Source organism: Electrophorus electricus, chromosome 10, assembly GCF_013358815.1.
Source record: "Electrophorus electricus isolate fEleEle1 chromosome 10, fEleEle1.pri, whole genome shotgun sequence".
NCBI classification, from domain to species: Eukaryota; Metazoa; Chordata; class Actinopteri; order Gymnotiformes; family Gymnotidae; genus Electrophorus; species Electrophorus electricus.
In genome coordinates, this window is record NC_049544.1 from 17,232,894 (window position 1) to 17,255,841 (window position 22,948).

At 45.0% G+C, this 22,948-nt stretch overlaps 1 protein-coding gene across 3 annotated transcripts in view; it reads right to left on the reverse strand.

The window, feature by feature from the left end:
• Positions 1-22,948, reverse strand: part of fars2 (phenylalanyl-tRNA synthetase 2, mitochondrial) — an 84,659-nt gene that overhangs the window by 20,318 nt on the left and 41,393 nt on the right. For all 3 annotated transcript variants that reach the window (XM_035530836.1, XM_027013266.2, XM_027013267.2), the window contains exons 5-6: positions 19,651-19,811; positions 13,283-13,434 (exon numbers count right to left, since the gene is read on the reverse strand). In XM_035530836.1, coding sequence (XP_035386729.1) covers positions 13,283-13,434; positions 19,651-19,811 — 313 coding nt within the window. The remainder of the gene's footprint in view (positions 1-13,282; positions 13,435-19,650; positions 19,812-22,948) is intronic.

Here is a 22,948-nt window from a genome sequence, read left to right on the forward strand (position 1 = left end):
GGTATAGCATGTGCGATCACAGAACCATCAAACGTTTTGTTGCAAATAATCAACAGGGTTGCAAAACGTGTTGAGAAAAAAGACGCAAATTAACTGCCAAAGATTTGAAAAGAATCAAATGTGAAGTGACCAGGAATCCATTATCTTCCAGTGCTGTCATATTCCAGAACTGCAACCTACCTGGAGTTCCCAGAAGTACAAGGTGTTCAGTACTCAGAGACATGGCCAAGGTAAGGCAGGCTGAAACCCGACCACCACTGAACAAGACACATAAGGTGAAACATCATGACTGGGCCAAGAAATATCTGAAGACAGATTTTTCAAAGGTTTTCTGGACTGATGAGATGAGCGACTCTTGACAGACCAGATGGACGGGCTCGTGACTGGATCAGTAACGGGCACAGAGCTCCACTTCGACTCAGACGCCAGCAAGGTGGAGGTGGGGTACTGCTATGGGCTGGTATTATTGAAGATGAGCTAATTGGACCTTTTCTGGTTGAAGATGGAATCAAAATCAACTTCCTAACTCAGTGCCAGTTTTTCGAAGACGCTTTCTACAAGCAGTGGTACAGGAAAAAAATCAGCATCTTTTAAGAAGACCTTGATTTTTATGCAAGACAACGCTCCATCTCATGCATCGAAGTACTCTACGACGTTGATAGCCATTAAAGGCCTTAAAGATGAAAGAATAATGACATGACCCCCTTCCTCACCTGACCTGACCTATTGAGAACTTGTGGGCCCTTCTTAAATGGGAGATTTACGGTGAAGGTGTAACGCGAGAGGGGGTGGAGAGTGAACACACGTGCGAAGTGAAGACGTCACAATGAACCAAACTAATTGAATAGAATAAATAAATAATAAGTTTAATAACCGACACAGACTAACAATACAGAATAAAATGAAGAACAAACAGGCTAACAGAAGAATAGTATGATAACAGGGTGAGGGTGAGAAATGAGCAACAAGGGAATACAACATTAAAGAAAGACTAACGGAGAACAACAATAATAAAACATAACGGTGAGCATAAAGACAAACGAGAACAACACAGAACCGGGCAATGTAACATGAACAAACAATATTGATGACGAAGATACAGAACTAAACAAGGAAAGCAACATGCAGCAAGGGTAACCAAACACAGAGAACAAATGAGATCGGACTAAACGCAGAGAACAAACGAGATTGGACTAGAAACACAATGATGGAGACCAAACGAGAACTGACCAGAATCCATGAGAGACACTCTAAGACAAAGACAATGACCAACAAACAAGATACGTAGGGGTGGGGTTTTTATAACACTACAATCAGGGACAAACTAGGAACAGCTGGCGTGAAAGGGGAGGAGACAGGGAACCATGGATACGAATGAAAACCCGGAAGTGATTTGGTTGCCATGACAATGGGGAATGCTCAGGTTTGTGGATATGACAGAAGCAAAACAGTACAGCTCGCTGAACAGTGTCTGGGAGGCTGTGCTTGCTGCTGCACAAAAAGTTGATCGTCAACAGATTAAGAAACTGACAGACTTCATGAATGGTTGTTATTGACTTATTGAAAAGAAGGGTGGCTTATATTGGTTACTGATATTTTTTTGAAGTGTCAGAAATGTTTATTTGTAAATTTTGATTTGTTTGTTTATTATTCTAACTTTAACCAAAGAAAATAAACAAGTGAGATGAGATAATTTCTGTTTTTCATTTAGTTGCTTAATAATTCTGCACATACAAATATTCTCCTAAGAAAGCCAAAACCTCACTTTTACTTTCTTAGATATTCAGGTTTGGGGTTTGTTAACATTTCGGATTGACTGAGAGCACTGCAGATGTTCACTAACAAAATGAATCCTCAACTTGCCTAATAGTTGTCACGCAGCTGGCCCGATTGCCGCAGGGCGTGGGGCGGGACGCACAGACTTCCTCGACGTTTATTAACATTAAACGATCAATACACATATTAACACGTAACTACACAAACCAGCGTTACGGCTACAGAGATAGACATTAACACATACGTAGCAACAATGACCAACGAGGATGCGCACACTGACGGGGGTTTAAATAGAGACAGACAGACGTTCAACATTAAACTCTGCGCAGGTGTGCGCAATCCCGGGGGGCGTGGTTACAAACAGTGCAAACGTGAATCCCCTCCACGCGGCGGGCCGTACCACGTGACTTGTGGGGGGCGGAGCCTTCCGTGAGAATAATTGTGCACACAGTGTACAGACTAATGGCTTTGCTTTCTGGTGGTGCATTTCTACCATTGGGAAGTTAAAGTTCACGCTAGATAATCATAATAAAGTGCTAAAAACTGCTGATTTTCTGATAAGGAAATGCTAATGGTCAGTCCAGCATTTCCGTATTTGGTCTGGCAGTATTTATGCGTATAAGTGTTTTAGACTTTTACAGGGCCATAAAGATTCAGCGGCTCGGGTGTGCTTTAGTGCTCCGGAAAGCATGAGGGAACAACAGCTGCAACAGATGGATGTGGTGAAATTCGGCCACATGCAGTGAACACTTCAGACCACCAGGGCACATTATTCATGAGAAATGAAGTACTAAACAGGCCAGCCTCTGTTAAAGCTTTGCTAGTGCACTTCACCTAACGTCAGACTCCTCGGTTTGATAAGCACAATAGCTGAAGCGTGGGACAGGACACACTAGGGCCACTGGGAAAAGGCGAAAAAGAGCTCTTGGTTTTAGCTCCAATTCTTGCCTGTGCAAATTAGATTTGATGGAGCTGGAGGGTTTTGAAGGTTCAGTGACTAAACAAATTATTCATCAGCTCTGAGCTGAACACACCTTGACAAAGCACATAACTGAGTTACAAACTGTCTCATTTAGAAACAGAACTAAGCTAGGAATACAGATGCTGCTTTTTCCTTCAAATGAATCTGTGTTGTTTGCTTTACATATCAAAAAGGCTGCTCATTAATTAAGAAATTGTAGGCTACGCATTTAGGCGTACAGATATTTTGCATCTTCTGTTCATTCATTGTTCAAGGAGAAAATGACCAAGACAGGCTAATTATTCCAGTTACCCAGACAACTGTAAAATAACAAACACTAAATTTAGCTTAACCTTATTTATTTTGGAATAATTCCATGAACTTCATGAAAGTCAATGAACTTACTGCATTCAACACCACCACAATCACCAAGCTTGTTTAATAGCACACATTTCACTTTGGAAAAATGCCTGTTTGTCACTTGCTGTGCTGTGTGTCTTTGCATGAGTGCCTGTTTGTGTTTTTCAACATTTTTAATGTTTTCAACATTAAACTCTGTGCAGGTGTGTGCAATCCCGGGGGGCGTGGTTACAAACAGTGCAAATGTGAATCCTCTGCACACGGCGGGCCGTACCACGTGACTCGTGGGGGGCGGAGCCTTCCGTGACAATAATTGTGCACAAAGTGTACAGACTAATGGCTTTGCTTTCTGGTGGTGCATTTCTACCATTGGGAAGTTAAAGTTCACACTAGATAATCATAATAAAGTGCTAAAAACTGCTGATTTTTGTGTCTTTGCATGAGTGCCTGTTTGTGTTTTTTCGGAAGCAGGCTCCCACTACAATTGAGACACAGGTCTCCGTTGGGCAGTTTATACCTCCAAAATAAATAAATAAATAGCCATGTCATATCTCGTTACAGCACGAGACTTGTTTTTCTTTACTGTATGCCGCATATTTCTGCAAGGAGCTGCTAGCTATTTACATTCAAATGGAAGATGCTCATTCTCCCTGCAAAAGAGATCTACTTGTAAACTGAAGCATCAACAATCGAACAATGGGTATTGCATTCCTTATGTGAACGGCTGCGTGGTGGGATTTGTTGTTTGACAGAGAGGACAATCAGGTGCATTAGAGTGTAGCTTTTCTCCAGGCTTGTGGTGGTTTATCACGGATGCAAACTGAAGCCCCTGTTCCCCTGTGCCTCCCTTCTTGTTTGTATCCCATTTACACAATTCACCATAATGAAGCCAAAACGCTTTTTAATGAGAGAAGGAGGCAGCGAAAAGTGATAGCAGCCAGAGACAATGCAGACCCTGTCACGGAGTGATGGAGTGAGAGACCGACCCAAATCGCTGCGCAATCAATCTGTCAGTGTGAATCTCACCCACCAAAACCTTTGCTCTCTCGCTCGCTCATCCATTCCCCCATCCCTCCATCCGGAGAGGGTTCATTGAGAGCAGCGTCGGAAAAGTGAGCGTCTGCCATCTTCATTACTTGCTCCACGATGTGAGCGCCTAACATCTCCTCCTCCTCCTCCTCCTCCTCATCCACACACATCTCTCTCTGTGTCCCCTTTCACCCCCTCTCATTTGTCACTCCGGGTGGAGACCCCTCGACAATCAAGGTTCGTCCTCTGCGGGACTCGCCATGTACCGCTGAAGCTTCTCTGTCGATTGCTACGCTCTCTCATTTTGTCCCTTTTGCTTAGAAAACAAACTGCTGTGGGCATCTTTTTCATTCCAGCTCTTTAATTGCTGGAGGTTAAAATATACACATACTGTTGTAGAGGTTCAGATTTTCCATTTTGCACTCTTCTGGCAAAAATCGTGAGTGGGTATTTGTCAATAATTGTGTCAGTCGTGCTCAGGAGAGTGGTTCTACTGGCTCTCTGCACCAATCTCCCTTCCTCTTCTCCTGCTTCTGGTGTTGACCTCTAACCCTGAGGGCTGTCTGACAGCAAGAGGACCACACAGTGTTTTTTAGTCACTGTCCAAAGAGGCTCTTCTGCGACACTGAGGCCTTGTGTGTGTGTGTGTGTGTGTGTGTGTGTGTGTGTGTTGGGGGGGGGGGGGGAGTGTGGATTCCTGGTTATTATTATATTACAAACTGCCAATGTCAAATGGTGGACGGGAGCATTTTATTTGCTCTGTCTGAGTGTGAGGGATGGGTTTTGTGAAGGGGCATCTATTCTGTGCTCTCAGCTTGAGGAGTTCCAGACCGAGTCGAACTTTCTGCCCTTCCTCGGTGCTTTACGCAGTTTGGTGCACAAAAGCTCTGCCTTACAAATTGTTAGAATGTGTGGCAGCACAAGCACCATCAAACTGACATGCCCAGGCATGAATGCCCTCACTCACTCGCTCGCACACTCGCTCGCACGCACGCACGCACGCACATCTGCCACGCTTTCAGAGGGGAAATCAAAGTGGACTATTAGCAGCACTCCTATGAGAATTGCACATGCTCCATCACTTGCCTGCCTCACTCCAGCTGCTGGCCACAACTAATTACTGTATTCCTCCAATCAGATCAGGTAAAACCTTCACTTAATGGCCACTCCTTTCTTTGGTACATACATATTCCCAATCCAATCAAACTTATTCGATTACTAGCGCATTCTCAAAACTAAAGGGTTATATTAAAGGGTACAGGGTAGCCAGGCCGAAGCTACACCTGCTAACTATTTTGGCTGCCCGAAATATTGAAAACAGTAAAACCCACATTAGATTTCTTGAAATAACTCATTTGCAATTCCCAAACATGAGCCTTTCTCAGTAATAATAAAACATAGCCCTCTACGGAGTTGGACCAGAAAGAAAGGAACAAAAAATAAGTAATATCACTATTTAAGACACTATTTAAAGAACATCACGATTAAAGAATATTTCTATTTTAAAAAAGGAGAGCTAATATTATGCCACATGATATTCAACACCTATATTACAATGCCTGGTTTTCACAGCCTTAACAGCAAGGTGAACTCTCTCTTAGACACCCACTGTTTGGCAATTAGCAAACGATCTCATTAAGGAGAAGGAAGGAAGTGCAGGATCAATATTTCTCTCGGCCTGCAGGTCTGGACAAACTGCCCCTGCCCCACCACCCCACAAGGGGTTGTCTTTAGCCAGCGTCTCACACATCGATTCGCCCTCTGTGGTTTTCATCACGTTTCACCCTCGATTTCCTCTCAGCTGACACACAAACAAAGCCACCGCTCGTTGGCTGGCTGCTATATGATCCGCAGTCACACCGAGGTCTTGGGTTTAAGCATGGAGATGATGCGGAGCAGCGAGTGGAGCAGGGATGAACGTCTGTGAGGATCTTCTGGAACATCTCCTGGAACTCTTAGAGGGGTTAAGGGGGATTCTTCATTGAAATCCACCCGTGACTATATTTGCTATGGAACTAGACTACTATTACTGGAAACTAATGTGGCTCGGTGAATAAGAGACAGAGAGACACAGACAGAGGGAGGAAAAGAATGCGAAAAAGAGACAGACAGAGAGACAAAGAAAAACAGAGCGGGTGAATGAACGAATGTAAGACAGTGGAGAGACTGCATGGAATCAGGCAAATAAACACTTAGTCACTACCACCAGCCACAAACCATCACTGGCCCACAAGCAGGAACCAGAGCCTGAGTGAGTTATATGAACCATTACACATGCACCCACTGAACACCACATGAACAGACATGGCTTTTCCGCAGCGCGCGTACGCTCACACACACACACACCTCCCCATTGAGGCCATTTCTCCAAAGCCACCCACAGTCAGACACCCAAGTCACTGAAGTGAACCAATTTGCAACAAAGCAAAAACAAATCAAAACAAAGCAAAGTGTGCCAGCGATTTGGGGAAGTTGGCACCTCAGGCCACGGGTGTACCGCAAAACGCAAAAATGCCACTGATGCTGCAGTGCTGCTGTTCAGAGGCGGAGCCTCACGCCATGTTTGTGATTGGATAACCCTGTCCTGTGTGTTCTTGGGCAATCAAAGTGGCAGAGAGCCAATGTACCTCCTCTACTGTAGTGCCTTTCCTGTGACCGGAGAGGAATCCTTCACACATCTCTCTCTCTCTCTCTCTCTCTCTCTCTCTCTCTCTCTCTCTCTCTCTACTTTCATTGACATATTGCTTAACAGATGAGGAGTCCACCTGTACATTACACCAGCAGCACATTACAGCACAGATGAGGAAGCACAGTTATGAGAGCCAAAGTTAGAGGTGGTCTCTCCTCTGTTTCTTTCACGCTCTCTCTCCCTTTTACACTCTCCCCCACCCCCTGCCGAGCACAGTTCCCTGCTGGCCTTTGAAACGGTGCGGTGACAGCTCCGTTTGGTGGGAGCCGTTCTGACAGGAAAACGAGCCCTGTCTGGTCCGGGGGGCTGCCTGCTCATCTCGCCAATGTTTCGCACCTGTTTCGGCGGTGCCCCACCGCTGCCTGGGCGGAATGACAGCGGCACACCTGCGTACGGGCCAAACCGCGCTGCCAGCTCGGGAAGGTGTGAAGCTCAACGCTCGAAGCAAGCTTGGTGACAGCTCGCGGTCGCCACGCTGCACGTCCACTTGATCGCTTCCAGAAAAATCGAAACAAGTGAACAGCGGTCTTGTCAGGGTGGGTGATGAATATTTGTGCTTGACTAATGTTTCTGGGATGCCTTCCCTCACATGAACACACAGAGCAGCCTTACACCACAGCACATGGGTCTACAGGCATAGTCTCCAGCTAAGGTGGAGATCGAACGCCATATGCATGTGGGGAAGAGCACACACATACACACACCCATGTACACACACACAGAGACACACAAATACAGGCACACGTATGCTATCTATTGAGAGTAGAGGTCACCAGAGGGAAACCATGCTGGGGGGGGGGGGGGGGGGGGGGAGTCAGCATGGTTTCCCTCTGGTGACCTCTACTCTCAATTACACAGAGATTACCCAGCAGCCCTGGCCTGGGCTTGTCAGCCTCTATAAATCGATGGGCGACACAATTATGTTCACTCCAGCCTGCTAATCCCATCCAGCATGGCCTGGTCCCTCCCACAGAAGAGGCTGTTTTCAGTAGTACGCATGCTGACAGGGAGAGTGTGAGAGAGTGAAACAGAGAGAGAGAGAGAGGAAGAGAGGGAGGGAGGGAGGGAGGGAGGGAGAGAGAGAGAAAGAGATAAATGAGGGGAAGTGTAGATATGATAGCAAGAGGGAGCAAGTGTGTGATGGAGTGATAGAATGCTTGTATGTGAGAGATAGAGAGTGTGAGTGTATGAGAAAGAGAGATAATGTGTGGGAGGGCAAGAAGGAAAGTGTGTGTATCTGAGAGAAAGAGAGAAAGTGTGTGTGCGCGCGCGTGCGTGAGAGAGAGAGCGAGAGAGAGAGAGAGAGAGAGAGGGAGGGAGAGATTGTGGGTTGAGAGACACACACAGATGGAGCACTGCTCACTCTGCTGCTCAATGAAGACCAATTAGTTTTCTAAGGACTGATGATGTTATCAAATCTCTCCTCAAGCAGAATCAGGACCCACACTGGGCCCCTGATTGTGACACATTACCATGAAATGTGTATTGGCATGTCGAGCAATTCTAAGTTCTCCACACTAATAATACAGGCTCTTTCATGCTGTCTACTACAGGCTATGCTGCTCTGAAATGCCATTGGCTCCACAGTAGAGAGTCTGGAACAGTGACCTTTTTTTTTTTTTTTTAAATAACCGTGAACCGCTTGTGGAAAACTGCTGTGGAGTTAAGCTCCTGGCTGAGTGAATATGCTCTCTTGCTGCCTCCACCCGGCCGGGCCCCGGTGCCAAAGCCGACGCACGATGAGTCGCAGCACTGAGTCAGTCACAGCAGGAGATCTGCTGCAGGACGCCGAAAACACACCTCCCTCCATCCTTTTCTCCTCTTTTTCTCTCCTCTTTCTCCCTCTCTCTCCCCTCCCTCCCTCCCTCTCTCTCTCAAACGATAATGTGGTAGAGGGAGCAGGGGCTACGCGGCGGGTTCTGGAGAAGCTGGACGCGTGACAAAGACAGAACACCGGCAAAGCAAGTGACATCTCGTGACATTACTTCCACGATTAAAATCATGATTATGTATGGCACTGCTACTGCTGACTAGGGAACTAAATGTGCATGCGTGTGATGTGCAGTGTCTTTCATTGCGCAGATTTGCCTCCTCAATAACACTCCATTATTCACAAGCTCCTGTCGTTCTCTCCGCAAGCTGTGGTCCATTATATGTACACTCTCACCACTTCTCTCTCTCTCTCTCTCTCTCCATCTCTCTTTCTCTCTCTCTCCCTCTCCATCTTTCTCTCCCTCTCCATCTCTTTCTCTTTCTCTCTCTCCCTTTCTCTCCATCTCTCTCTCTCTCTCTCTCTCTTTCTCTCCATCTCTCTCTCTCTCTCTTTCTCTCCATCTCTCTCTCTCTCTCTCCCCCTCTCTCTCTCTCTCTCTCTCTCTCTCTCTCTCTCTCTCTCGTTCCTTCCACTGTGGCATCAGCCTGCTGGCTCGGAACGCCTCCCGGAAAGATCCCCCGAGGCTTCCAGGGAAGAGGGCAAGTTTTTAACAAGCCTTCTCCTTTCAGCGCCCTGCTGATGAGCGTGCCCATTCCACACCGGGACATCTTGGAGGGCCTTCACGCCTCCTGACACCCAACCAGCTTTTCTCCCAAGTCTTCCGTCCCTCTCCATCCTTCTCCCCAGCTGCTGTCTTCTGGCCACACACCCCTCTGTCTGCTCTTCTCTCTCACAACTACTTCTCTTTTTTTTTTTAATCTGAAGAAGATTCCAGGGAGCGACTGTGGTGCACTGTAGTAAAATATGTAGAGCTAGTCAAAATTGCAGTGAAGAACACAGGACAGGATGTTTCAGAGAGAGGTTCTTCATCAGCTGTGCGAGCAAAGTGCTTCAAAGCTCTCTTGAAGCACACGACTGATGAGGCATCCTGCCCTGTTTCTCTGGAAACCTTGTGTTCTTCACTGCAGTTTTGACTACCCCTCTGTCATCCCCATATATATATATATATATATATCCTACAACTGCGCTCTTGTTTAATGCAAAAATAATGTGCCGCAGCTTCGAACTTCCACAAGGCCTGTGTAAGGGGGAAAAAGATAAGACCACACACTGGAAGGGTGAGACACGAATTATTCGCATCTGTGTGTGTGTGCATGTAATAAGAGTCATATAGAGGCAGGTGTTGGGGCTTCCTGTCCTCCACCTAACCCCACTTCAATCCAGATGAGCCCGAGTCTGCAGACAAGTCCCACAGACACCTTTGCAGCTGTGAATAAGCAATAAACATACTTTAGTATGTCAGCCGACAGCTGAAACGCGGGACGGGCATCCTTTGTCGAGGTGTTTTAGGTTCCAAACTAATTCTTGCCCACGCCCATCAGCTTGAGCCACTGTCCTGTTGACTTCCCCAAGCCAATTCCGCCCAACGATGTCCGAAGGCTTTACAGACGAACGTGGATGTGGGCGGGGTTACAGAGCCCGCTGGGTGGGATCTGGCGTCTGTGCTCAGGAGAGAACGAGGGAAGAGAAATTGAGAGAAGGAAGGAGCAGGAGATAAATGGATAGATGCACACAGAGACGGATACAGAGAAAGACCAAGAGACACTGAGAATGGGAGCTGTGAAGAACATGCAGAGCAAAAGTGAGAGAGGGATAGAGGGATAGAGAGATAGAGAGATAGCAGGAGTATCAAAGAGAAAAAAGTAAGCGCGAGAGACAGAGAGTGAGAAAGATAGAGAGAATACCGTGACATTTTGATATGGGTTCTTCCCATATTTCTGGATGGCAGGATGTAAGGTTCTGTAGTGAGGGTCTGAATGTCATGAACTGAATATCACTGGAAATGTTTATAGCTGGAGAGTTTATAGTAATACGCTGACATTTCTAAGCCTTATGGACAACCATCACATGAAGACAAGTCAAGAGTGAAATCTCATGCCAGTGCAAAGTTGGCAGTGTGACATTTAGACAGAACACTGAAGACACACAACTTCACCAATACAGGGTAGATTTTATATTTTTGAAAAAACACACACTGGTATGCATGCATGCATTCTCTGTCTGTCTGTCTGTCTCTCTCGCTCTCCCACACAGACGCACACACACACACACACACACGCACGCACGCACGCACGCACACACACACACACGCACACACACAGGCTTAACAGAGACAGACAACAGGCCTGTATTTGAGGGTACTTTCTGTCAACCCAACAACCCAAATATGATCCCATGCATCTCACTTCATGGGAAGTGCCTGTGGAACAGTGAGCTCACCAAACAGGCTGCAGCCCTGTCCTGAATGAGAGCACATGAATGGGCAAACTCAACACGGCAGAACAGCAGAATCAGAACATCAGAATCAGACACAAACGGGGGGGGGGAAACACATCCCGCTCGAACATTAGACTTTCTCCCTCTAAACTATTGGTTACTGTCCCCATTTTGATCCAGACTGTGACTGGTTCATTGTTAAACTTGTTTGTGAGCAGGGGGATGGGAATTCACTACAGAACTTTGACTTTTGAGAATGGCCTGACTGTAAGCAATTCACATTTCCAAACAGCACTCTTAAGGTGAATTCTGTCTGTCATGAGGTGATCTTCAGCATAGAACAAGGACAATATATGTTGCTGGTAAGTGGAGCTAATGAATGTATTAACACACACAGACACACCACTTCAACTTTTTGGGGATTTGTCAGAGTGTTTTGTGCACAAGCTGTGAGAATATCCATAACTGAGGCAGCTCTCCAAGATCTCAGTTTCTAGAATCATCCGTCATCAGCAGGTGAGGAGAGCATTATCAGTTAAACCACAATCATATTCATATTATTTGTTTGTGCCAGAGCCTAGAGTCCGCTTTACTGCAGTAGAGAAAATCCCCGTACATTTTTCCAAAAATGTTCCTAACAAAGCTGTTCCACTATGTTTTTCCAAAGGTGAGTGCGGAAGCCAGCAGCCAGGGTCAGGCCTGCTGCGGCTGGCACGGCTGTAATTATCCCAGTGTTTTGTCGTGGGGTTTGAGGACAAATGGAGAGGACTGCGACGAAAGAGCAGAGATGTCCGCCCTCTCTGGGCATCCGGGAGATAATGCAGCAAAACGCGACTGCAGCAAAACCATTATAAAGACACATTTAGCTGCAGAGAGCTCACATTAGTCCTTCACACTCCCTCTCTCTCACACTCACACACACACACACACACACACACACAGCATTAAGAAGAGTAATAAAAAGTGATGTATTAGCACACACACACACACACACACACACACACACACACGTACAAGCACGCACACTTACATGCAGGTACAGACAGGTATTGTACAGCATATGTCAAGTGACATATTAGAACATACACACTTGTACGTACACACACACACACACACACACACACACACACACACACACACACAACTGCACTGCTGCTTTCTGTCCCAAATATCACCTCCATTTGGCATCAAATTTACGTATGTCATTACGAGAGAATGAGAAAAGGCTGCTATTTTAAAAAGATTAAGAGAGGGAAGGAGACAAATGCCTTTGGGGTTTTTTTTGGTTTGTGTTTTTTGTTACAGCAGGTTTTTGCACTACCTCTCAAACATACAGAGACAAACCCACACAGCCCATGCACACTTTGCCTGTAACAAAGCGTGAAATCCCACCCTTTAAAAAGGACATATTATATATATTAACAGGGCACACATAGGCAGTGAGAGGGAGAGTATACACACACACACACACACGCACGCACGCACGCACGCGCACGCACGCACGCACACATGCACATAAAACCTTAACTATAATAAAGAAAATGTGTCTTTGAGAGAGAGAGAGAGAGAGCCAATATGTTTAAAGGACCAATAAAGAAATATGGAAAATATCAGAACTGTTGGAGACAGTCCAGAATGAAGCCAGTGAGAGCCGTTGACCTCAGATCCTGCTGTCATTACAGTGGAGATAGACTCCATGAACATGCACTAATGCCAAATCCATTAGCTCCACGAATACAGCTGCAATACCACACTTTAATGCATTTAAGCAATTAGACAAAAATGAGAGGTAATTGCTGATCGTTAAATATCTGGTCAAAATATTCAAATTAACACATGCTGTATTACAATCCAGGCTACTGACTGGACATCATCTCCATTCACCCACAAAGCAGCTTATAAATGTCAAACCAGTGACACTGATATTCTCCTACTCCACCTACAGGCTTCTGAGTTGATGTCCATAGTGTATATTGTTCCGAAATGGAACTGGGAACCGTGGGGAGAGGGCGTTCTCACTGGAATGTACGTTTGAGTTTGTCTTGGCAATTCTTACTGAGCGTCGACTGTTTTCGCTATTTATTTTCATATATGCCAAGGTTTGGGGGGTTTTTTTTGGACACGTTTCCATTTGTCTGGATTTTAAACGTATGGTGTTCCATTTTTTTTCCCCATCTAAGATTTTAATTTTCTTCCAATGAGCAGCCTTAGTCCTTGCTGAAGTAAAATGTAGGTGGAGGTAAAGTGTGATTCCTACTTTGGGTGCGTGAACTGGTCCAACAGTGAGACCCTCTCCACCAGATCTCCACCAATGCTCCGCACCACCTCATAGAAGTCGTGCTCGGTGTAGCCTTCTGCCGGCAGCCAGAATGAGATATCGTTGAACAGGGCTGGGTACTTGCTGAAGGCCTAGGATAGAGAAACACAGAGGACTCTTTTCATCGAGGTGCTGAAGGCCTGGGCCGCGCTCAGCCGTATGCATATTTGGTCTCAAATGTCACCAAAATAAATGCAGTCAGGTAAAAGCCTGCAGATTAGTATCTACCCCCCAGGCATTTTATATTAGCAATGCTGATTGGAATTTGGACGATAATAAATTGGTTTAAAAGGTCATTCCATCTTACTTTTATCTGAGTAACACGCACCTGATTAAGGACTTATATACAGAACTCTGTTGTTGTGTCATGAAACTATAAACAAGCTATACGTACAGAACCAATTCACTAAGCAATAAGCCTGATGCTCATTCGGTTGAAAAATCCAGAATTCTCTTTGCTTCATACTATTCGATGCATGATCCAAACGGTGGAATCCAACCAATTACAAGTTTGCTTTCCTTCTTTTCCCCTCAATTTAGTCATTGCTAATTCCCACTTTACAGTAGGTTTGTCTGCGTTTCACAGCAGCCGACATCCCAGGAGTGTGTTTCTCTCTCCTGGGCATGTTTTCATGTGAAACCAGCCACATCTTTTCGAACTGACATACGCTCTACGCATGTGACCTAACAGAGGCCTGTGACTGGTTAGCATTAGCCTAAACAACACAGGCAGAGGGAAACGGGGTCTTTTTCCAGGGCGCCAGCTCTGCTTTCTTGGACTCCCGGCCATGAACGGCAGTGTCATAATCGTGATTTGAACTAGAGACGCACGATGATGGGGCACAATCTTACAAAACATCAGAATTATTTTAAAAAAGGGAAAAACAGGGAAGATTGGACCTGTTACTACTAATGCCTTTTGTTTAAAGCTGAACTTTGACGAACTATTACGCTAACGTATAACAAGGCAGTTATTAAAACACATAAAGGTGTTTGAAGCACAAGGAGAACTCAACAGAACACATTAAAAATAAACGAAGGAAAAAAGACAAACATTATAGTCACTCCAGAAGAATAGCTTTGCTTATGTGCGGCTCCAAGTGAGGGCATGAATTCTACTAAAAGAGCATAATTTGCTGCTCATGACTCCCAAAACAAAGTCAGCACTGCCAGGTTACCCATGATCCACTGCAGGGGATGTGGGATTGCGCACGTAAGCCATTCACATAGATCCTGGCAGTGCCCTGACATACAAACATATTGAAAGGAACTTGGATCATTATTTACAGATATGCTAAATGTATAGTGACAACGTGCACTTCCATTTAGATATTTAGGCTACATAAGGAAATGACAGGAAACAAAGTACTTTCTAAAATGTATTTATTGGTTTATTTTGTTTTGCAGCAGGAAAAACAAATCTCAGTAAGACGCTGGTGTGTCTAGCTGGTGTCTGTTTCTCTGCCATAGAGCAGTGTACAAGAACAGGAGATCTATGAGATGAGATGTATGATGTGATGAAACCTAACTAAGAGGTATATCAGAAGTGGGAGAAATGGCTTTTATTTATGCACTGTTAAAATCCGAATGCGATCATTTGCTTTATCATTTAGGTCTTTTATGTACACACTTTGTCAACTGGATTCCTATGAATGAAAGTGCCATGTTAGTCTAGAATGTGATTTTCATCTATCTAATGTGTTTTTAACATTTCTTAAAATATGACATGCCAAGAGAAATGTGTTCGTGTTTACTCAACATTAAAACGCAAGAAGAGATATTAATATTATTAATGTTTATTATTATTATTATTATTATTGTTATATTATTAACTGAACTAAGCACAGCACAGAGATGAAAGGGTGATCATGTCTGCAATTGTGGCCACTGTACATTCACTTTCTAATAAGCATAGTTGATCCGTATAGTTGATTGCATAAACCTATACAACACAAATATTTTAAGTTTGTTGAAGAAATTTTAGACTGTTGTGCTGATAAATGAATTTATACATTAATTAATAGTTAAACCCAGTGAAGAATATTAAATCGATATGAAGAAAACTATGCCCAATGCAGAATGCAGTTCTCCCTTAGTGGGTCATAAAAATTGTCAATAAATAAGACTTGATCTAGGTTGAAGTTAAATGTTGATCTTAAATAGTAAAATATTTTTTTAAAATACCTCCTCGCAGGAGGGGATAGATCTTTGAAGCCCTGGTCAGACCTCAGGCTCAGCTAGCAGCTTAGGCCGGGGCTTTTCCACAGGCTGACCCTGAACACGGACAGCAGGCTTCAAGTCGACATGAAGACGGCAGGCAGCTGCAGCCTGGCCTTAAGTTTACACTTACACCGTAAGGCCACTGCCCCCTTCGGAGGCACCGCGTTCACAAAGGGCCTGCGATCCCTGCTGCGCTCCTAACGCTTACAACTCCTCCAATCCCCACACGCTTTTGGGCTTGCTGGACTTTTTAATTAAATACCAAACAGAATAGGAAAGGCAATTTTGCTGAAGTTAAGACATTAAGGGGTAATCTTCCGTCTTACACATTCATCTTGTTTACATCCCAGGCACTGTGCGAACTGTCAACTCTTGTCAACGCGTACAGAATGAAAAGAGTTCAACAATGAACCAATTATTTACATAGGACTTGACAAGAATATTAAAATGGTGTGTTTATTTTCATAATGTCGTATAGTATAATAGTAAAGCAGGCTCAGGTACAGTGTGCTTCAACGTGAACCGGTATGAAATACTTCACATTCTCTTCTGACAACAAACCCACGTAACGTAAGTGTGAATGATAAGGACCATTAGGAAGCACTGCTATGAATCTTATGACACATAATACTAAGTATTACAGGATTCATGATAATGCTGTCATAATTATTAAGTGTTGCTTGCCTGGACATGAAGTAGTGTAGCACAGCAGCCTTATAGGGCCAGGTAGAGAGAACTTGCTAAGTGGGACCGATGTGCTAATTTCGTGTGCGTCTGTCTGTGTGTAAGGCCATAGCAAACATGGAGGGTGAAGAAAATCCACTGACCTCACTCCCCTGCACCCTGTCATCCTTCGTTACTAATAAGGACAGAGAGGCAAGAGAGGAGAGACAGAGAGAGAGAGAGACAGAGAGAGAAGGCAGAAAGAGAGCCAGGGAAAGTGAGAACATGCATACATAGCGCATCGCATATCTGTTCAGCTGGTGACTGGAGGCTACGTTCCCCCTCTCTCTGCTTTTCTCTAGGGGAGCGCAGGAGGCAGGAACGATAAATAACCCCTACAGGATGCTCAGACAAGCGAACAGGTACACCTCACCTCTCCCTCTCCCTCAGCGTGGCTGTGAACAATGGATGGGAGGTAGAGAGAGAGAGAGAGACGGGCTGAGGACTGACCCGCAGCCAAAGAGCTAAGGTGATCACTCACTCTCTCACGCACGCTCTCACGCACGCACGCACGCACGCTCGCTCTCACGCACGCTCGCTCTCACACACGCACGCACACTCTCACACACGCTCTCACGCACGCTCTCACGCACGCACGCACGCTCTCACACACGCTCTCACACACGCTCTCACGCACGCACGCTCTCACGCACGCTCGCTCTCACACGCACGCTCGCTCTCACACACGCACGCACACTCTCACACACGCACGCACACTCTCACACACGCTCTCACGCACGCTATCACGCACGCACGCACGCACGCTCTCACGCACGCACGCTCTCACGCACGCACGCTCTCACACACGCACGCACGCTCTCACGCACGCACGCTCTCACGCTCTCACGCACGCACGCTCTCACGCACGCACGCTCTCACACACGCACGCACGCTCTCACGCACGCTCTCACGCACGCACGCTCTCACGCACGCTCTCACGCACGCTCTCACGCACGCTCTCACGCACGCACGCACCCTCTTTGGGACTACTGGACTACCAGTCCACACAAAACAGTCTGCTTTCCAACACAATACTCAGACCAGTGACTTTGTATTTATGACAAACTCTCAGGTCATTCTTCAAGCGCAACGTACATTGTGACCTCTAGGCTTCTGCTAGAGTAAACAGTGAGGCCACGGCTGACAGACTGCTGCTCCAGCTCAGCAGCCTTTCAAAGGAAACCAAGGCAGCACAGGGAAAAGGACACAGCCCATGACTGACCTTTGACCTTCCGCCGTTTCAGAGGGGGAGAGGTGCCGGAACACACTCCCTCACTCTGTACAGATACAAGCTGGAGCTGGTGGCCATGCGTTACCAAGCACGTTCTTAACAAGGAGGTAACAGGCTTGGGAAACAAAGGTTCACAGCAACAGCTAAAGGTGACCCAAGCTTGACCCGAAAAACCATCACTCCTTAGATTACAGAGATCCGTTTTCAACAATTTTTTTGTAGTTAGAATTTGATTTAGAAACGCGACGTATGATATCATGATTATCATGTTTAATACTAGTCTTTAATTTATTTCTTTACTATTATTCTCATTTTAATTAGCCATTAGTCTGGTTGGCCTGAAGTGATGTTGCCCATTGTCTTTATATACTGTGATAAATGAACCTTCAGTTAAAAGTCATTCACATAATATAGCAGTTTGTGATGTTGAGACTGACAGTCGCTAGTTAGAGAAACATCCTACATTGCAACATCTAGCAGCGTAACATTACCCGTCATGACCATCATGTCTTTGAGTCACAGACTGACTTGCTTTGGTGAGATTTCTGTTTTAATAACTGATTTAATATCTGTGATGATATGGACCTTTAGTGACAGCATGAATAAATCGTGTAAGGTTTGATTTCTATTCCTTGGACTTAATTTCACTATTAATGTTGTGGTGATCTGTCTCCATTCACTCATCTCTGTCTCCATTCACTCATCTATGTTTTTTTGTATTTTTAGGAATGCTATTTAGGGACAAATAAGGCAGAATGTTTAGCCTTAAAACACTCTGTGTTAGGTGTTTAATATGCTAATTCACAATTGTCATGCTTGGTCTTGTAAGAAAAGACATGTATAGAAGGGTCATTTGGGAATCTTACAAGCATTTGCTATATCAGAAGTAGCACAATTGCACTAAACAAAGTACTAAATATTTACCAATACAAAATATTTTTGCATGATGCATTTTATGGTATATAGCAAATATAAGTTTGTTTTTATGTAGAGGCCCTTTGCGAGATGAGTTAGAGAAAGTGCTTGCTACGCCCCGTCTGGGAGTGAGAAGGACCGTGCCAGTGAAATGACAGAGTACCGCGATTCCAAGGCTGACATCAAGCAGATAAAACTAACAGACATTTTCTTCATGGTTATTTTTGCTCACCTTTAGCAAGATTGCCAATAACTCTGGAGGGATTTTAACTGTAAAAAAAAATTAACGATCTTATCAAAGTCAAATATAATTAATAACTCATAGCAAATCACTCAAGTTTTAGTATTATGATGGTTAGACACATCACCGTATGAATTGAGAATGAATGCCACATTGCTCTACCAGTGTTCACGTGCAATTCTCTCTGCTGCAGGCTAATGTGTATTCATGCGTGTGTGTGTGTGTGTGTGTGTGTGTGTGTGTTCATTTGACCTCACAAATAATGGTGGAAGGAAAACCACCAAAAATGAGGGAAGCTCTGTAGCATGTGTGTGAGTCAGACTATGAATGAGCGTGCCATGAGAACAGCCATCATCAGGCCCTTACATGGGAACAACGGGGGCTCTGATAGAAGATATGCGTGAATGTGAATGCCAGACACAAAGTGCAATAGAGAAGTCAGTGCATGAATCAGAATGAATATCTCTGCAGTACTGCTGCATAGCATATAACGCGTAAGGGCTACATGCTATAAATAATAAACATTATTTTTCTATGGTGTACAGCAAAAGGAAATTCTGATAAGGATTTAAAATGTCTGACCAAAGTGTATATGTACGTGTATATATTATTTTAAGGTTACTTTAAGGTGCTTTACAATACTGTGTTGTGGACTCTATCAGGTGTGTAGGGGTGTGTGTGTGTGTGTGTGTGTGTGTCAGTGTGTGCATTTAAAAAAAAAGAAGTAGAAAACCACTAGACAGTTTTAACATGCAAAGCACAGATGGCACAGAACATAGTCATCTTTTAAAAAACATTCAGTCAGTAAATATTTACGGAATTTACCTGAAGAAATAAATAGACTGGCAGTGTATACATTCAACCATTGAACTCTAAAAACTCAATGATTCAACAGATACTCACTCGATGCTTGAATAACCGTATTCAGCTCATACCGCGGGCACCGTAACAGTGTTTTACGGTGTGTGCGGACTGTACCTGAAAGGTGACTGGATGGTGGATGGTCGGCAGGTGGAACTGCTGGAGGAAGCTCTCGTCCTGGCTCCAGAACAGGCGGATATCCGGGATGCCAAACAGAACCATGGCCAGGCGTTCCAGGCCCAAGCCAAAGGCCCAGCCAACTTTATTCTCTGCCCCCGCTGCCAGAGGAAAGGACAGAGATAGCTGGTGGGTGATCACTATTCAACTGTCCTCCATTCAGAATGCACCGCGCTGAAGTTAGCTAACATTATGAAGGACTGCTGCGTGGTTTTTTTATAGAGACTTAAAGCAAGACCAAAAGCTAAACTACAATAGGAAGGCATAAACAGCACAATCAGCTTTTATGTAAAAAGTACATGGCAGCGTGATTGAATTAACGCTGCTTCAGAAAGCTGTTGCAGTTCGGCTTTATGTGATTAAGAACTCGACAAGCTGAAGGCCGGCTTGAGTGGCAGCTCGCCCAGACAGACAGGAAACAAGAAATTCAGCAAAGCCTTGACTTTCCAGGTGCATATGACAGAGCCGGGTCATCAGACACACCTCTGCGATCGTTATGAATGTGATTTGCTCCCCAACCTGGGGTGACAAATGGTGGGATGAAGGGTGACCACTCGTCCACATCCACCCCCATTTCTCCAGCTCTCTCTCTTTATGCCAGAGCAGCAGTCTTTCAGAATCGTGGAAAATCGGCTTTATATGGTAATGAAGCAGGAACTCTGGGGTCAAAGCACTCAGTCGGCAAGATGACACATCTGAATAAATCTAAACTTCATATGCATAGATCAATCAACCGGCCCATCCTCCTTCCTGCACTTTACATTAATTACTCCACACGAGTGTGGCATTGACTTCCCTCGTTGGGCTACAGAGGGAAAACTTTTCATGTGTGTAATTGTTTAAAAGCTTGAACGGGCATTCTGTTTCGAGCTGTTGTTCTGTCTCGAGTGCGGTGTAGCACGGCTGGAATTTTCAAGTGGTAAAACCAGGTTGGTCATGTCCACAAGCAGGCTGGACAGAGGACTGATGGACAGGCTGATTGCCATCACATGCCTGCCACTGTAGGTAACAGGCACATCAAGAGAGATGAAAGAGCAACGTAAAGCTTTGTGACGTGGTTAATAGTGTAGTGGGTTCGAGGCTCAGTGGTGGGGACTAACACATTCACACACATGCTCTCAACACACTTGCTCACAAAGCCAAAGGCGCGACCCAATGCACGATGAGTATGGCAGACATCAGTGATGACCTCAGATGAACGCTGCCAACAGCTACGTGTCGATACGCTCCACTTCTGTTCCCTTTCCAGGTCTGTGATGCCTGCCTCTCCCTCCGGCCAATCAGAACAGCCGTGGAAGGGGGGCTGGCATCTGATGCAGTTCACCTGACATCACTGATGACATCAGCAGCGCTAATAGTCCTTGGCAGCTCTCGCTTTCCCGGCTTGATGCCTCTGTGCCATCCCCCTCCCTTCATCTCTCTCTCTCTCTCTCCATCACTCATCCAATTCCACCACTAACTCTCCTCCATTGCCCTCCGACTCCCTCTCTCTCTCCATCCTGTGCCTATCGTTCATCTTCTCTCCACACCTACTCCTCCTTTTTCCGTTTCTTCTACATTTCCTGCCTGTTCCTTCATCTCCGTCATTCCATCCCTCTTGCAGCACCTCTTTTCCCATCTGGTTTCCCTTGGAGCTGCTAAAAGCTCCGCCCCCAATCCCCACCCCAGATCAAACACACACACAGCCTGGAATGACGGGATAGTGTCTCCCACAGCATGCAGTGTTTTTCCGGTGTCCTTATAACACAGTACTACTTAGGACATGCAAAAACTAGTTTCAAAGAGCACCACCATGATATATAAAACCTGTGGATGAAATATGAGTTTGTTCCAAGAAATGAGGAGAAACACCAATAGGCAGCAAGCAGGTAAATCTGGAACTGAGTTACTGCTCACCTTTCCTAAATGGCATTTATCAATGTGTGCTAGATAATAAAAATGTCACCCAGTGATTCTAGAAATATGGGGGGCCTTTTTTTCCCCTCACCAAATGACATTTAAACAGCATACCGTGGGAAAGTTTTAACAGAACGAGCTGCATGAATTACCAGTGCTATATCTACAACTGCTTACTTTTTCTCCTTCAGAAATCTGTTGCTTTTATCCACTCCTTACACCTCGGCAATTACGGAGCCCCTACAGTTAAACGAGGTATACGACTCTGCAGTCTTCACAAAGCTACAAATCACGCAGCAGAGTAACCGAGCGTACGACGCAGCCACGGATCCATTCAGCGATCTGTACTACCATCCAAAATGCTGTTTTATCTCTGTGACTCATCTGAACCATTTAATCACAAACCACCAAACTTCATTACAGCCTTATCAGGAGACGGAAGTACGGCTGTTTCCTGGAGTGCACACGGAACGTGGACATGAGGATCGGCGCGAACCGCCCGCATAACGAAAAAGATCGAGCGGGTCTCAAAACCCTGCAGGCCACGGCGACGGCGGAGAGAAGCGGCTCATTCCAACAGGAACATGAGTTTGCATTTGCATAGTGTGATTAATACGAATCAATTTTTTATTTATTTTTTATTTTTTTGTGGGAAGATATTGGCTCAGGCTTTCCTCAACTCCCGTATATAACCAGTCATGAATAAGTCATCTAGGAACATAAATAATGCAGCTTGATTAGTAATAGGGTGCAATGTTTTTGTTGCATTTCGTACGTCAATATGAGAAGAAGAATTGGAGTTGCACTTCTGGTTCAAGGTAAAAGGCTTTAAGAGCCGCCAAGACAAGAAATTGGGGTTGGGGGGGGGGGGAGTGGGCCTGACAGGAACTAATATTGCTCACGTTCATTCTGAGAAAGGGGGGCACATAAGTTATAAGATTACAAAGTAGGGCTTTATTATTTTCACCATTAACTGTCACACACAGTAATAGAGCAGTCAAGGTTACAGAAACTTTCTCACTGTTGCAATATCTCACCACTGTCATTTCAGATGTGAAGTCTCTCTCCCTAGAGACCTCTTATCCGAACGCTGGGTGTCTTTGTCTACGGCTGTGGTGAGTGTCTCTGCGCTGACTTAGTCAATGTGTTAAATAAATGAACTAAGCCCAGTTATGGCCCAAGAGAATTTGGCTATAAAAACAGACTGAGTGTAGTGGTACAAGTACAGATTAAAGCCAGCCACAGGCAACAAGTATGTAAAAAAAAATTCATGACCAAACGACCCTCACAAAAAACAAAAAGATTTATGGCTTACTTTTTTAAAGGCATACTACGCAAAGAA